This window comes from Medicago truncatula, chromosome 8 (assembly GCF_003473485.1).
Source record: "Medicago truncatula cultivar Jemalong A17 chromosome 8, MtrunA17r5.0-ANR, whole genome shotgun sequence".
Lineage (NCBI taxonomy): Eukaryota > Viridiplantae > Streptophyta > Magnoliopsida > Fabales > Fabaceae > Medicago > Medicago truncatula.
Genome location: NC_053049.1, coordinates 5,357,257 through 5,374,565, shown reverse-complemented (window position 1 = coordinate 5,374,565; position 17,309 = coordinate 5,357,257). Strand labels below are relative to the sequence as shown.

Sequence of the window (17,309 nt, the reverse complement as noted above, 5' to 3'; positions counted from 1 at the left end):
ATAAGTCGAGTTTTCTTTAGTAACAAGGAAAGTGTAAATGATTATTTCAATACATGAATCTTATGCATTTCATTGGGGTGAGTTTAGTGTATTTTGATGATGAATAAATGGTTAAAATAAATTATTTAGATGAGCAAAAATAATTAGTTAAAGAAAGATATCAAAATTATCAAACTTCAAAATCACGAATTTTTTATTCAAATGAATACATTGTTGTGATATTAAATATTAATTTTCAAAATATGAGACATACAATATTTCCACCCTTCGAGACACAAAACAATGTAAGACAGAGACACATAGTTGTTGGGTGAATGAGATGTCCACAGAGCTTTTCTCGACCAAAATTATAGGAAATTATTTGTTAATAATTTTAATGATATGTTAACTAAAAGAAGATAAATTTGAAGACCAAACTAACTAACTAAAAACACACCCAAAAATTATATTGATTAACAAAATACACATTTAGATAATTTTTGTATTTTTTATTAAAGTGATCACTCACTCTAAAAAATCATGAATGAAAAAAATGGAGATAAACTTAATGTCGTTTAAGAACTAATTGGTTAATTAATTAAGAGAAAAAAACGAACCACATAAACGACACATTACATACCGAAACACGAACTTCGTTTCATTTACAAAACTATACCTAACCGGAGCAGTCACAAACCTCCATCTCCGGCCACCGTCATCACCGCCACAAACGACTTACCTCACCCTTTCATCTTCACCAGCGCAACCCTCGGAATGGCTATGCAACAATTTGATCAGTATTACCACTACCAACAAGACGAACGGAGCAACATCAACACACTCTTCGTCTCCGGTCTCCCAGACGACGTGAAAGCGCGTGAGATTCACAACCTCTTCCGCCGTCGCCCTGGCTTCGACTCTTGTCAACTCAAGTATACCGGCCGCGCCAACCAGGTACTCAATTTCAACGGAGATGAAAACTTGTGAAACTTGAATGTGATAATTGAAATTTCGGTTTTATTTTCAGGTTGTTGCTTTTGCTACGTTTTTCAATCATCAAGCAGCAATGCAAGCGTTGCACTCCCTAAATGTGAGTATCTAGTTTCAAATATTGAAATCGGTGATGAACATTGACAGTTAGGGATTAAGTTCAAGATATTAGATAGCTTAGTTTTACGAAATTATTTGTATTGATTAATGTTCCTTGGAGTGAAAGTTTTGATACCACTTTCTCCAATAGTGGATAGCTTATAGCGGGGATAAGTTAGAAGGATGAATTTGTAGTTATTGGTAAAATTAACCGTTGATTTAAATGAAAAATATGAAATGACATAAAAATCTTTTTAATGAGTATTTATATATTTTTTTATTGAGATAACAGTGGTAAAATTTGAGATGAAAGAATGATATGTTATGAGCTATAAGCTACTTGAAATAGCTTATAAAAACGCTATAATCTAGTTATAAAAAGCTATAAGCTTGTGGTCCCGTGAGCATAGCTCAATTGGTAGGACGAACATTGCATTATATATGCAAGCGGTGTGGTTTGAACCCCCATATTCTCCACTTATTCACCTAAAATACCCTTTGTATAAATGTACCTAAAATACCCTTTGTATATGTATAAAGTTAATCTTGACTTTTCATATTCCAAGACACTTATTGGTATTAGTTGGGGTTTATTTGGAAAAGAAACAATAAATGTATCTTGTAATTTGAAAATGGGCTTATATTTAGGGACAGTTTTTTTTTTTTTTTTGTCAAATGGGTGGTTATATTTAGGGACATAGGGAGTATTTTCAATGAGCTCTTTTGAAACCACTTATGAATGAGCACTTAATTAATCTCTCTGAAATTGCTCATTAAATTAACATTCAATTAAACTTTTTAACCAAATGCTTCCTAAAGTGATATTGAAAAAGCTTTGAAGTGCATCTCATCAGAATATGTTAATTTTAGTGACTTCACTTGACACATACTCTAAAGGAAGTCCTAGGAGTTATAGTGGATCATACATGTTTCAAATTTGTTATTCAAATGTAGTAGTTTAATAGATAAAAGAGGAAATGTTTACAATTTATAGAAGTTGATCTTCGATCTAATTTATCTTTTTATTGTCAGGGTGTGAAATTTGATCCTCAATCTGGATCTGTTTTACATATTGAACTTGCCAGATCAAACTCTAGGCGGAAGCGAAAACCAGGTATATATATTATGCATGATTGGTAGGATGAATATGAAAAAAATATACGAGGAATGGAAGACATGAGATTATCAACTTTCAAGCTATAATGCATATATAGAATTAGATATCATCTTGTTTTCACTTTTATTCCATTCCTTTTTTCCGTCAAATTATTTTTCTTCCATTTTCCCCAATTTATTTATTATTTATTTTGATGAATTATGGAGACATTCTATGTGTTTTATACTATGTTCGGGTAAACAACTTAATCCAGCACATATTGAATAAACACTAATCATAAAACTGATTATGTATTAGTTGTTTCTGTAATCATAGATGACATTAAGTTAAACTCTGTTCTTATAAACTGTAAGTTGTTTTCATAAGCAGTCGGGAACATCTTATTGAAGTAAACTGAAAACTTCTTATAGACATGTGATAAAGTTAAACTACTTTATAAGCTTAATCCAAGAACTTACACAAATGCTATGACATAAGATAAGCCAATATTAGTTGCTAAAAGTAAATAAGCTTTTCCAAACTTATAATTTTACGGTTTTTCCAGGATGATGATTAGTGGTTTTATTTTGCATGCACAGGTGGTGGAGCTTACGTGGTTATAGACAAAAGGTCAAAGGGGGAAGCCAATGTTCAGGGATCGTCAAGTGATGATGGTAAAGTTTCTTTCATTACAAGTTCAATGTGACATAGACATTATTTATTCTGAATGACTATGATGATATGGCTTGCTACTCCCTCCGTCCCGGATTAACTGAGCCATTTGCTCATTTCACACCTATTAAGACAAATGTATAAATGAAGGAGAGAGAAAAATGGTTTTAAGTGCTTTTGTCAAGTATTGGTGCATTCTCCACTATCATAAATGCAAAGTGGAATATATTGAATTGGGAGTGTTGAAAGTAGTATTAATTAGAGTTATAAAGGGAAAAAAAGTAATTAATATTGTATTGAAAAGTGAAATGACTCAGTTATTTTGAGACACTTTTTTTTTGCAAATGGCTCAAATATTATGGAACGGAGGGAGTACTATTTTATTGTTGACTCTCTATAAAACATCCACACCTATTTGTCCCTTTCAATCTGGTAGGTTATATTAGAATTTAAGTAGGAAAAGGTAGCTTGGTTTCACACTCTTTCCCCTCTTATTTTTGTTGCTCACCTGCACATGTTTTCACATTTAGGTGAAAGTGACCCTGATGAACCATCAGAAAATGGCAGCAACCATGGCGATATAGCAACCGCGCAAAGGTTGAGAATGGAATTAATTTTAATGCTGTTTTCCATACCTAAAAAGTTCAAAATTGTGCAAATTGTTAACATAAACGAAAAATGAAAGATAAAAATACACAATTTTTCGAAATTTTCAATTTGTTCACTGAGAATATAATATTTTCTGATTGTGTGCAGTGGTGATGCAGTTGTTGGTTCTGACAATCATGTACCTGTGGCAAGGGTAAGTGAAACCCAGCATTAGCAATATGTTGGAAATTGGAACTCTTTATCTCTTTGCATTTATAGAAGACATAAAATATCCAATATTCTTTCTCTCGTCAAATGCTGCACTCAGATTTTGTTCCTCTCTGCATTTCGGCCAAACCATTACGAAACATGTTAGATTGTGTAGTTAATTTCAAAAATATAAAATGAATATTGTATAGTTTGTAAAATATTTCTTTTCACTTTCCCATTAAGTACTTATGCCATATGTATTATTATGATGTTTTCAAATTGGCTGCAGGCGCAACATGGAAAGGGTGGTGGTGATGGAGGACCATGTTCCACTCTTTTTATTGCAAATCTTGGTCCAAACTGCACTGAGGATGAATTAAAGCAAGCTTTATCTGTGTGAGTTGTTGCTTCTATTTTTTTATTCATGGATTTGTCAAGGACCTCTGAAATTGGAAAAGCATTCAACCCGCTTGTTCTTGTTAAATCTAAATCCTACATTGTTCATCATCTAATTCATTTTGATTATCAAACTTGATGTCTTCAATCCATTTTTCCAGGTATGCTGGATTCAACTTGGTCAAAATGCGTTCTAGAGGAGGAATGCCTGTAGCATTTGCTGATTTTGAGGTAACTCAACTGTTCTTGCTGGTTATAAGTAATTTGGACGCTGTATGTTATCTAACAAGGAATATTTTCATGCATTTTAAATTATATATTATCTGTTAAGTTAAAACAATAAGATGAAGTATCAATTTTTATTTGCATAAATTGCTTTTAAGCTTGATGTAATTTATATGAACTTGGAATTCAACGATGAGATTAGTCAACTTTGCATTCTACTTATGACAAAATTCAATGTTGTATTGAAAACTTGAAAGTTATTATCACATAGCTCATATCTTTTAATTTTCATGTTCATATAATAGGCATCATTGGTACAAATAGTAGGCATCACTTTAAGCTTTGTTAACTGATGTTAATCATTACATATCTCAATGACTATTGGCATTATTGGTAGAATAGATAGACATTTATAATATTCATACATTGTGTGTGGATGTCAGATAGGAAAGGGGGAGAGAGGAAATTATGGAGTTAACCATAAACAATTTGAGGGTTACAACAGTAAATCTTTGGCCCTATTCTTTTCATGAGTTCTTCAGTTACTCTTTTCTTTGGAATGATGTGCTGGGCTCTTTTAAAAAAAAACTCTACTTTTAAGTATAACATATTATATAAAATATATATATATATATATATATATATATATATATATAGAGAGAGAGAGAGAGAGAGAGAGAGAAGGGATCCATTGACTCCTAGAGTAAGTCTAAAGACTTACTCCAAATCATAACCATTGATTTTGATATTAATTAATGGTTGTGATTGATTATATCAATGCTTAGCGTGAACCTTTTTATAGTCCCTTCTCCTGAACAGTACACGAGACTACTGCTGAAACGAAAATCTCAAATAATTAGAGTATGACACCATGATTATCATTATCTCTGCAAGAATTGTTTTTATTGAATCCAATTGAAGAGTATTTTTTATTCTGACCGACAGATGGCTGTGATGTTAATAGAATCAGGTGTTTTTTATTCACAAAGATCATATAAACCTAAGAATTGAAGAAATAAATCACAGGTATCACCGAATTACATTCTTCCAAAGCCAAATTATTTGGGATTGAAGGCATATCATGTACGAATCAATAGTAATTACAAGCACACGCCGTTTATTTTGAGATTGCCTTCGTCTCACTCGTGTTGGGTTGTTTGAGATTGCCAATGGTTATGATTTGGAGTAAGTCTTTAGACTTACTCTTGGAGTCAATGGATCCCTTCTCATATATATATATATATATATATATATATATATATAACATAATACATGATAGTTGATCATAGTCTTTGAGTTGTGTCATAAGTTTAAAACATTTTTTCGGGAATTTTGATTTTCATATTGGCACACATCAGTTGTGGTATGAAATTTATCTGGAAAGTATAGCTGTGCAACTTCAGCTGACAATAATGGTATAGTGGAACAAAATCTGACCATCACTAGGTGCAAAAAAATATCAATTGGACAACTTTGTACTATGTTACTATTGTCTCATGATTCCTGTACAATCGACTGTTAATTAAAATTATAAGAACGCGGCATACGCATACCTCCGTTGAATTGGACATGGTTGTTTGATATTACTTTTTAGTTGATTTTTTTCCACTTCTTATCCATTCAGCATTTATTTAAAAGAAACAAGATCTTGTCCAACCTTCTCTCTTGATTGCGATTACCTAGTATTCACCCCTGCCTTTTCAATGCCGTCACTTGAAGTATAACTAAGTATACCAAATTTATCAAATAACCCTTGCCCTGAATTTTCGCTCATTTATCAATGATCTTATCAACCTTTCTTCTTTTGACAGGAAATTGATCAAGCTGTTAAGGTCATGGAGGAGCTTCAGGGAAGCTCGCTTCCATCATCAGATCGGGGTGGCATGCACATAGAGTATTTTCTAACCTAATGGATTTTATCGATTTTTTTCAGTTATGTTGGATACTTCACATTTCTAACTCTTTTTTTCTTTCCTTGGTTGTGCTCTCTAGATATGCAAGGTCTAGAATGAGGAAGAAGCGATAGAATAAATTGGAGCTAGACCATTTCTGGATAATTTGGGTTCGATATAAAAGGAAATATTGTGTTCCCTCTGAGTAGTTGCAATTTATAGAAAGGTTGGTAAGATGTACCATTTGCAATTTACAAAATGAGTACAGCAGACAGTTATGTCTGAACCATGTAATCTGTTAGAATTAATTGAGGACAATTTTTCAGCAGCGAGAGCAACACTATCTTTAGTAAACAATTTGTTCTATCGTACGAAACAAGTTTGTCTATGTATTTTCCCAGCATCACTATTTAAGATTGTGAATCAATATATGTAAATAGTAATAATACTGCGTTTTCAAAGATCTAAAGAGAAGCACAAGGTCCAAGTCTTCACCACCAAATAAACCCCTAAGAGTTAAATCCAAGCTAATCTTAATTCTATTTTCAATTAAAAATGTAGCAATTAAAATAAGAATACCAATACTAAAGGTATAATTTCGTCTAAAACTTCAATCTTAGTCTTCACCATGATGAATGTCGACAATGGTCTTCTTTTTTTTTTTTTTATGAGAATTTTTTTAGGTAATTTGGGTTTCGACTTTCGGGGGCTTACCAGGGTCAGAGTAGGTCTCAATGCTCAAAAAACGCTTATAGAGGTATTTATAAATCACCTATCAAGGTCTTCACATTGGCAGTGTGAATTGAACCCATAACAATGCAGAGGAGTTAACTTCTTATCAATAGAGTCAACTTTCATTGGCTCGATTGTAGTCTTTAAGAGAAAAGCGAACAAACAATCTATCATACTAATATCAAACATACACATGTAACATAAATAAATATATAATATCAATGTGGGTTGAGTTTAGCTGAAGAGGCTAAACTACCATAATATGGTGAATCAAGATTCAAATTTGATTGGGAGAAGTATCGACATTTAGTGTCCAACACCCCTTGAATATGATTACTTCCTATTCCTAGGAGTGAAGAAACATATGAAAAATCATAAAATAAATAAATACATATTACAATTATTTGTCTCATTCTCTCTTTTCTTCCTACCAAACACACGGCCACCACAAGCATCCTCTCAACGAGGTGGAAGTCGGTATGACCTTCAGTCTTATCTCTCGACTTTGAGGACAAAACCTTCAAAGACTTTCTCCTTTCAAAATTATGTGCGCTTTCGTTTTGCTTCAAATGTGTCAACAACAACTGTTGTGATCCATATGATGTCAATAGATTTATTTTAACTTTGCCATGCAACGAGGAATTGAGAACCTTAACATCAGCATTGCCATTGAATTAAGCCTTAGCCTTCTTAGTTTTAAGACGCTTAAGATTCTTAAATTGGAATGGCTAAAGGTGAAAGATCTTTCTCATCAAGTGTATTTACCTCTTCTCAAAACTCTCCATTTAAACAAAGTCTATATCCGTCATGAACATCTTGTGAAACTTCTATTATGTTCTCCTATTTTAGGAGATATGCAAATAATATATTTACATATATTGCATTCTCTTCTTCCAAAGGAAGAAAAGTTTAAGGCCTTGCCTTATTTGATTTGAGCAAAGATTTTTTATTATAGATTTCCGATTACTTTCGTTTGTAATGTGGAGAGTCAATGTGTACATTTGGTATGAATATATCATCTTTCAAAATAAATTATGGTTTGTTAAAATTACGATTTAATCATTCATTCTATACATGTCTAATATTGTGTCTTGTGTAATCTATGCACAGCAAATGGTCCTGGTGTACCAAGTTTCCCATGTTTCATAAGCCGACCAACATTGAGCTAAAATTTGACTATGTATATTGGCCTAATAGGTGGAATTGGTTGCTAAAAGTGCTTGAATGTTGCCCCAAACTTCAACATTTTACCATTGAGGTTTTGTTTGGTTGTGATTCTTTTCTTTTTTAAGTATAATTCCATGTATTTTATTTTTTCAAAACCAAAGAAATACGTGAATCGTTGATAGGGTGTAGATCAAGGCGAGTTGGGCGACGAAAGTTAGAAGGATCCACAAATTGTTTCAAAATGTCTTTCATCACAGCTTAAAACATCTTGCCTTAGAGGTTACAGAGGTTGGGAACTTGAGTTTCAATTCGCAAAATATATTATGCAAAATTCAAAAGTGCTACACACCATGTTATTTGAGGGGATTCACTTCCTAGATATGAATGCCCTCTACAACATGTAAATTTATATTTGTTTCATAATGGCCATAGGGCATGTCAACAACAGATCCTATATGTCTACTTTTTTATTTGGTTCTACATATAGTAGGATTTGATGGTTAGAAATACACAACTTTGTTTCATTTTGTCCTCTGTGGCATAATTTTTTTCAAATATATATGATCTTTTCTTTCATGTAGTTAAAAGATCCACTTCACTTGACCAAAAAAAAAAAGATCATCTTCATTGTTTTTATTTCCTTAATGATGATTATCTTTATTAGAGATTTTGAGTTATATCCATGTCTATCATTTTATGACATATTGAAGCAGTGCCTCACTTCCAAACTTGTCATAGAAATGGTTTTTTGGTTTTAGCTTTTGATGGGGTAAGTAGTTTTAGATCAGAATAAACAACTTTATTTGATACTTTAGTCACTGCTTAGCTCTTATATCTGTCTAATTCAATACGTGAAAATTTCTTCAAACGACTCAACAAAGGAAGTAATCGGTTCCAATGAACTAATATTAGGGTTAATCCGTAAGTTGTGGTTATTGGTCCGTAAAGACTAGTTCAACAGGGAATGCCGAAATTGTTAGGTTAGGCGCCTTCAAGCGGATTCGAATCCAAAATTCCATAATTGTGTGTGTGAGTTTCAGTAGTATTTGCCACTTCATCTAGGAAGAAAAGAAAAAATATTGTGGATATTGTTGATCATGCTCATCAATGCAAGAGTTTTGCATTTGGGTTCGTCCTGACCTGAAAAAAGTAATTCTTACTGTGTTCTTTGATTGCTAAGCAACATAAAAATTATATTGTTCAGGAGACAGATTTTTAAGTTTTTTTTATGATTAAATTATATTGTTCGTGGATCATGGAAAATTACAATTACATAAAAATTATATATTTAAGGGTTAATGGTGTTTTTCACCCCTGTAATACATGTTATTTCCAGTTTTCGCCCCTATAAAATTTTCGGTTTGATTTGCACCATCGTAAAATTTTTATTTTCCGAAAAACACCCCTAATAGGCCATTTTCAGAATTTTTTTTCAAGAAATTTTGGTTTTTGGATGGCCTATTAAGGGTGTTTTCCGGAAAATAAAAATTTTACGAGGGTGAAAATCAAACCGAAAATTTTATAGGGGCGAAAACCGAATATGACATATATTACAAGGGTGAAAAATACTATTAACCCTATATTTAATCATCAAACAACTTAAAAATCATTATCCCCTAAACTAAAAAAAGTTCATTTTGGTCATAAATGAAGTGGTAAATCACTGAAATTAAACTCACACACAACTGTGAGGTCCCGGGTTCGAACCTGGGTCACGACGTCCAGCCTTGCAATTTCGGCATTTGAGCTAGGACTTCTAGACTTTTTAGATTTCTTATATATGTTAAAATCTGTTTTTTTTTTACCCATATACATTTATAATCCCATGAGGAGGTATATGCCTCAACCTTGAGGTCTTTGGTTCATGGCTGGGTAATGAAAAAAGGTCGAAAGAGATTTATAATCCCATGAGGAGTGAAGGCATGCTTATTGAAATTAATTTAAAAATTGCTATAAATCAGTTTTGTTAATTAGTGGTGCTCAGTCTCACTCATAGCTGTATAACAAAATGTTGTCAAATAACAGTTACATAAGCAAAATAGCACTGTTGCTTAACACAAATTGAATAAAACGTTATTTTCCATGATTCCCGAACAATACTGGAGGAATTATAGTCGTAGGTTCTGCGAACATTTTTGTTGATGTTGATCTGTAATGAGTAAAAGATATACATGTATGGACAAGATTCAGACCAAGTTGTCCTCAGGATAAAGTGTGATGTTACATTGTTTACATAAGAACTTGCCAAAACATAACAGAGAAACAAGACACTCACATGACATGTTTCTCAATTGTATTACTACTATTTATGTCTCAATCGCCCAGCCCTGTCATCATCATCCAACCAACAAAATGTTTTTTATACATAACCAATGAAGTCTCTTTTACAAGCTACAGAAATCAAGAATTCAAAAAAAGATATGACATTGTCAACATCAGCCAACTTGGTTTTTAAATTTGATCTTAAATGCTTCAGAAGTTGAAAATTCAAAAAGAGAGAAAAAATTGACATCTCTGATTTTACACTACATTAATGTTTAAAGGTAACTGTGGTATGTGTTATCATTTTCATTGTTTTCTAGTTCAGAAGACAATCATGATCACATGTTTGTTTTCTTCTCATCACATGCAAGTTCATGCACATTCAACAATTGGAGAGAGAGAGAGAGAGTTGGACCACCTTACAATAAGCTATTTCAATTTCATCCATTTGTAGATCACAGAAATCTCTCAAGTGTAATCAATTAAGTTCATTGAAGCACTTGTTTTACATAATTTCTCTAAACAAAATCAAAAGCTTCTCTATATACTTATACAACTTTCACTCTACTATAGACAGATACCTATGTAGCACCGACACTTCCTAATGGAAAAAGTAGAAAGAAAACATAAAAAATAGGAGGGTAAACAAATATATTTAGCATAACGAGAATCATTTTTCAAGATCAATCACTTCAAGTATCACCTTCACATGATGCCCTTCTTGGCTTGTCCCTGCTCCTATCCCAATAGGAAGCAGGTTTATACTTGTCAAGAGATAGATTTCCACTGAATGATGACTCCAATGAATCTTCTAAGAGGGGACCACTGCAATGGTGCTGCCTCTGCAGTGGCTCTGACCAAAGGCGACCGCTCCTGTTTCCAACATCATAGCCTGGAGTTGAAATGTAATTTGCGTCCATCACCATATCACCCTCTAGAATTCGGAGAACCTTCAATAAACAACCGCAAGTATACCAAAGCAGTTAGCATTCGGCAATTAGCATATTATATCGAAAATTTAATAATTATACACCAACAGTGTCATAACGCTGTAATTTAAAAATCTGTGCACAAACATCTACATAGTGAGATATGATTGGACGTCTGTGTCAAAAAAATACATTGTCAGCGCATGATAATTAAATTCTTGTATTATTAGAAATATCAGATCTAAAAATTTAGGAAAGTAGAGGTGGTCCAATTTATTCACCCAAAAAAAAAAGTGGTCCAATTTATAATCTTTAATATATCATTCGATAATTAAACAAGATATGATATGCAGTTAACCCTTTCCCACTGACTCACTCTGTAAGAAGTCTAACCTTTTTAGGTAAAGTTGAAAGAACTATGCAATTGTTAATGCTTTAAAGAAAACAAAGTTGCCACACCAAAAAAAAATAATGTTGAGAGCTTTGTTTACCTGTGACATCCGTGGTCTAGAATGAGGATCTCTCCTTATGCATAATGAAGCAGCATGAAGCATGCAATAGACCTCATGTTCTAAATAGTGACCTCCCAGCCTCGGGTCAATCAGTTCGTCAATGGCATATTCTTCTAACAGCGGCCGTGCCTGTTTAATATCCAAATATTTAAACACAATTAGGCCTTTTTAGATTGACTTATTCGAATTTATCTACTAGCATAAGCACTTGTGAAGTTGTGTGATCCAGGATAGCTTATGAAAACAACTTATATGAAAACAATTTGACTTTATTTTTCATATGTTATTGAAATTGCTTAGCCATAAACACTTATATGATAAGTGTTTTTGTTATAAGTATTTAATTAAGCTGTTTATCCAAACAGGGCCGAGTCAAGGCTAAGCATGAACATTGATTGAACAAACAAAAGAAAAATTCAAGCACTTTTGTTTTCAACTGTAGTGTCATGTTACTTTGAGTCTAGAAATAGTAACAATATAAGACAATTAATTAAATATCATAACAAGTTACTCTTTAATATATCATTATATCATAATCTTAAGTCTTAACTTACCCACTCAGCAAGGCACTGTTGTCCCTTGGGCCTAGTGAGATCAACAGCTTTTCTACCAGTTACAAGCTCCACCAGTACCACCCCAAATGAATAAACATCAGCTTTTTCAGTGATTTGGCCACTTTGAGCATATTCAGGAGCCAAATACCTACACATACAATACAACAGTTTAGTTGCAATTTAAGAAGCATGTATACAACATGTCACAGACATGTTATACATTATTATATAGGACATGTCACACTTATAATATAGTACAGAATACTAATATAACATTAAAATAAAAACACAAATCACATATCCATATCTGAGATGGTTATTATTTAAAAAAGTTCCAAACATAAAATTTTGAAAAATTTAAATACAATTAGATGTATCTAACACAATCTGTAATTGAGATGGTTATTATTTTGAAGTGTCTGCGCATTCTTGGTTGTAATCTCATACTGCACTCACAAGTTTGGCAATGAAACAGAATCAAGATCGATACAAAACGTACCCAAATGTTCCAATTACTCTAGTATCCACACCCATGTCTCCATCAGGTTGCCACCTTGCCAGTCCAAAATCACCAACCTTGCATATTTTAGCACAATTCATTACTGTTAGAAAATGAAGTGCACATTTGATGCACCTGGAAACACACTTCAGATTCACGGCCTTCGTCTTTTGGTAAGTAAACTTAAAGTATGTCCACATCCACTTAAATTAATTTATTTTTATTTTTATTGAAAGATATATAGACAGATGAAATATGCAATAGTGAAGTAATGGTATTTTTTATTGCCAAAAAGAAGGCAGAGAACTAACGTACCAGAGGTTCAAAATCATGAGTTATGAGAATATTGTTTGGCCTCATGTCACGGTGGATGATACAACCTACTCTGCACTCTTCATGAAGATACCTTAACCCACGAGCAGCTCCAACAGCAATTTTCTGCCGTGCGGACCATTCTAATGGATCCCTTTGCCGCCCTGATGGATCAATATGCAATCGAGTAAGTGACAGTAAAGTGCTTCAGATATCATATTGCAATCACCAAATGTATCATGAAGAATATAATGATATTAGCATACTCTGCTTTAATCCCATTTTCCAATTGTTTAATGACGGTTAGAAATATGAAAAACAAAAAAACCTAATGAACTATATTAAAATTGCATGCTGAGTGTCTTTATTCAAGCAAAATTTAAAAATATATAATTCTATCATGAGATAATTTAGGATTGAAAGAGAGAAATCACCATATAAATGTGAATCCAATGATCCATTGCATATGTACTCATAAACCAGTAGCCTTCTCTTATCCTCTATACAAAATCCAATCAGCATAACAACATTCCGGTGCTGAGCACAGCTCAGAACTTCTACCTCAGAGCAAAACTCAACATCACCTTGAGAACTAGCCAATTTATGTTGCTTGACAGCAATGACCTGTCCTTCTGGTAGAACCCCTCGGTGAACAGAACCATACCCTCCTTCTGCCAAGAAGTTAGCTTGTGAAAATCCACCGGTAGCGAGTTCCAACTCAGCATAGCTGAACCACCTCGGAGGTTTTCCAAATACAGGTGCCTTGTGTTGACATATTGAACACAATGGAGGTGGACCAAGTGGAGCATTTCCTGATAATGCTATTGCTTCTCTTAAATTACCACTAAAGTCCGAGTCCTTTCTATATGCTGCCGACATTTCAATTCCAGCTCCTCTATCAAGCCTAGAAAACTTTTCTAGCAAGGCTTTGGTTGTAGTTGCTTGAGGCATACCGTGATAAGGCTCGGATCTTTCCTCGTTGTGTTGAGATGATTGTTGATGTAAAAGCAATTCCGTGATCCACGGCTGGTATCTAAAGCTAGCGGAAGATGTGGACAGACTTTCACTTTCTGTGTCTGAATTAGTATCACAAAGTTCTTGACTTTCCTTGATGGTTTCCTCTTTCTTCGACTCACTATTCATTGAGATAAAGAACGGTGATGTTCCAGGATCAGAGCTTGAGGCTGATGAAGTACCGGCCTCAGTAGTAGTAGTGAATGGTGTACCTAACTCAGGGCTGCTAGTTGGAGTAACATTTGGTCCTTTGATAGAATCTACTAAAGAATCAATCTTATTTTTGGTTTGCTTTTCAAGCATATCGTCTTGCACAGAAGGTGATGTACATGCCTCTTCAACTTCCTTCTTTTTTGGTCCAATCAAGTTCAAGCGAAGCACTTTCGGTTGAGCACGCTTCATAACAACAATGTTACACTGCAGCTCTTCCATGCATTTCTTTTCCTCGGGTTTGAGATGTCTGAAAAGAAAGCAACACCAAATTTCAACAAATCACAAACTGAATTATAATCTATGGTCAAGTATCATAGCTGTAATCTATAAAGCACTGATATAGACATGCACACCGGATATGATAATGACACAGACACTAACATAAAAGTAATTTAAGAAATCAAAGTAAATTAAGATACTGACATGATCAAGTTTCAGTACTAACTTAAGAAATGAAAAAATGAATGTAACATGTGTCAGTGTTAGAGACTGACATGTATCAAACACTGAACACGCCTTCAATCCATAGATTACAATAGTATAGTATGCTTCTCAATAAGGAAAAGATAAGAGTGACTATTACTTGTCTAATACAACCCAACTAGCTTGTCCTTTCTTGGCTTCTGCAGCCACTGATCCGCAAGGTGATCCGGAAACAATTTTAATCCTGACATTTATCTGTTCGAAAAGGTTTAACATGAGGATTAGTATCTTCATCAATCAATTTGCATGAACCTTTTACACATCAAAACCAAGGCTACTAACCTTATTTGGATCATAGACATCATGGAGCTGAAGGATCATCTGAGAGCAAGAATCAGTGATATCACTCTTCTGCTCTAAAATTGTTCCTGGAGGATACTTCTTAATACCACTGGCACAGTCACCAGCAAATCTTGGAAAACCCCATTTTCTACCTGTACAATAGTAGAAAAACTGTCAATTACATATGTTTACATTACAATTTGCCACTAGAAAAAACAATAGAGTTTAATTTGTATACACTGACAATGTAAAATAGTTTTACACAATCAATATAACAAGTAAAAAGAAGCACAAAACCAAAAGAAGGAATCACCTGAACTTTGTGAAGGAACAACCACCAGAAGTGTAATGCAATCACCAGGTTGAACAACATGAGTCAGTGACCAAACAAGAGCTGTCTTCGGAATTTCCTTTGTCGATGCCTTAACAGCAACAATAACCTTCTCAGCACCATCACAGCCTTTCTCTTGCTTCCCCCTCTTCTGCTGCTCTCGACTCATCGTCACCGATAACAATGCCACAAAAACTACCTTGCTTAAAACTAACTCTCAATTCAAGTCTCAAAGACCATGTATGATAGATATATGCTCCACAAGAAGACTTTCAATACCCTTAGCTTACCCTACAAGTACAATTAACATTTAATACCAACATGCTTATATAATATAATTGTATAATAAAGTCTTGTAACCAAATTCAAACCATATTTATCACAAACTCTCTCAAGTTTAAAAAAACTTTCTCCAACGTTCACAGAATCTTGTTTCTTTATTTTTATCACAAACATAAGACTGATTCTCTAACAAGTACATTCCTAAAGTAGTATCAAATAAACAAGTGAAGAATCAGATACCCTTTTTGTGGCTCAGAAAGCAAGATGTTTTCACACTAGTAGCAGCCCCCCCTGAAGTTCAAAATGCACCTCACCCTTTCATCATTTCACTAGCTTTGCTTTTTTGTGCCTGCCTTCAAGTTTCAAATCACAAAGCCAAGTCAAAACAGTTGAAAAGAAACATCTTCAAAAAAGGTAAAGTTTTGTGTGTGTGATTTGGATCCGACTAACTTGGCTCTAGTACCTAAAAAAAGCAACTTAGAAGGAAAAATCCACCAATAATTCCAAATTTGCTATACACAAATAGTATCTTGGGACCCTATGCTTTCTATTTCAACAGGAAACAACACAATCAACCCTCACATGATCATTTATAGGTTCATTTAGCTTTGTAGCTCTATCAAACTTCATCATCAAATTTTCCACCCTGCACAGTTCCAAATCAAACTATATTACAAAAATATATTACAGAAAATGTAATAATGTTACAAAGTTAGGTAAATGCACATTACATAACAATACATACATGTGCAAAAACATGTATAATTATGATATAATGAAAATAATGATGATGAAGGTCAAATACATCATTGGAGACTAGAAAACAAAAAGAGGAAAAAAGGGGTTGGCTAAAATAAGCATAAGATCCAAAAAAATCAAACCTTTTATGCATTTTTTTTATTATATTCATTTTTTATATTTGAAAACAAGATATAAAACAACAAAGAAGAATAAGAAACAAACAACATTGTTTATGTTTTATAGCTTACAATTATTGTTGTGTTGTTTAATGTTGATTTCTTCCAGGTAAAATGTATTTGAGAAAACGGTTATGGAAATGAGGGGTCAAAGAAAATGAAAGAAAGTTGAAGACTTTAATGAGAGATAAGGTGACCCTGAAAGAGAAAAGAGTGTTTATTGGAATGAAGAAGAAAGGTGTGAGCTTTGTTTTGATGAGTGAGGTGAGAGAATGACCAATTGAGATGGATCAAGAGAGAGAAAGCTTTTTTCAAAATTGCTAATTGAATCAAAAAAATGTATTATTTAATTTTGTAATATTAGTCTCTCAAAAGAAAAATTGTAATATTAGATTTTTCTAGGAAATTAGAATTTAATTTTGTGCATGCTTATTATCATCATATATTGAATTTAATTATAATTTTGTGAATACTTAGTAATTAGGATCATCATCATCATATATTAAATCCAAGATACCAAACATGCAAAGTTAATGAATGTGTAAAAAGTTTTATACAGTTAACAAAACACAAATAATCATATATGAGATTTTATAAATATTTCTTTTATATGATAAATATTGGTAATTAGTTGTTAGATTAATATTTTTTTAATCTTTCTAAAGTTTAGACC

At 33.2% G+C, this 17,309-nt stretch overlaps 2 protein-coding genes across 7 annotated transcripts; one reads left to right on the top strand and one right to left on the bottom strand.

Annotated features, from left to right (window-relative positions):
• Window positions 1-582: 582 nt before the first annotated feature.
• On the top strand, window positions 583-6,584 carry LOC25500436 (uncharacterized). Its single transcript, XM_013588852.3, has 10 exons — window positions 583-933; window positions 1,007-1,069; window positions 2,101-2,182; window positions 2,764-2,838; window positions 3,367-3,433; window positions 3,593-3,638; window positions 3,924-4,030; window positions 4,192-4,261; window positions 6,067-6,149; window positions 6,248-6,584. The coding sequence occupies exons 1-10, from the start codon at window positions 754-756 to the stop codon at window positions 6,279-6,281; spliced, it is 807 nt and encodes a 268-aa protein (XP_013444306.1). The 5' UTR covers window positions 583-753; the 3' UTR covers window positions 6,282-6,584.
• Window positions 6,585-10,706: 4,122 nt separating this feature from the next.
• On the bottom strand, window positions 10,707-16,948 carry LOC25500434 (inactive protein kinase SELMODRAFT_444075). 6 transcript variants are annotated; one of them, XM_013588849.3, is made up of 12 exons: window positions 16,709-16,948; window positions 16,183-16,365; window positions 15,960-16,072; window positions 15,420-15,728; window positions 15,107-15,258; window positions 14,925-15,019; window positions 13,549-14,588; window positions 13,118-13,278; window positions 12,803-12,879; window positions 12,304-12,451; window positions 11,729-11,878; window positions 10,707-11,258 (listed from the first exon to the last, which is right to left on the bottom strand). In XM_013588849.3, exons 4-12 carry the CDS (start codon window positions 15,604-15,606, stop codon window positions 11,001-11,003), a joined length of 2,268 nt encoding a protein of 755 aa, XP_013444303.1. In that variant the 5' UTR covers window positions 15,607-15,728; window positions 15,960-16,072; window positions 16,183-16,365; window positions 16,709-16,948; the 3' UTR covers window positions 10,707-11,000. The 6 variants fall into 6 exon arrangements, with proteins under 6 accessions (XP_013444303.1, XP_024629031.1, XP_024629032.1 ...); XM_024773263.2 differs by having other exon boundaries at window positions 16,302-16,365; XM_024773264.2 differs by having other exon boundaries at window positions 15,960-16,068; window positions 16,302-16,365.
• Window positions 16,949-17,309: the final 361 nt, after the last annotated feature.

Coding starts and splice junctions, on each gene's coding strand:
- LOC25500436 (XM_013588852.3), top strand. CDS start 754: ATGGCTATGCAACAATTTGATCAGTATTACCACTACCAACAAGACGAA. Junction 3,639..3,923: donor ATCATGTACCTGTGGCAAGG/GTAAGTGAAACC, acceptor AATTGGCTGCAG/GCGCAACATGGAAAGGGTGG. Junction 6,150..6,247: donor CGGGGTGGCATGCACATAGA/GTATTTTCTAAC, acceptor TGTGCTCTCTAG/ATATGCAAGGTCTAGAATGA.
- LOC25500434 (XM_013588849.3), bottom strand. CDS start 15,606: ATGAGTCGAGAGCAGCAGAAGAGGGGGAAGCAAGAGAAAGGCTGTGAT. Junction 12,880..13,117: donor CTCATGATTTTGAACCTCTG/GTACGTTAGTTC, acceptor AAAATATGCAAG/GTTGGTGATTTTGGACTGGC. Junction 11,259..11,728: donor CTAGACCACGGATGTCACAG/GTAAACAAAGCT, acceptor TGTTTATTGAAG/GTTCTCCGAATTCTAGAGGG.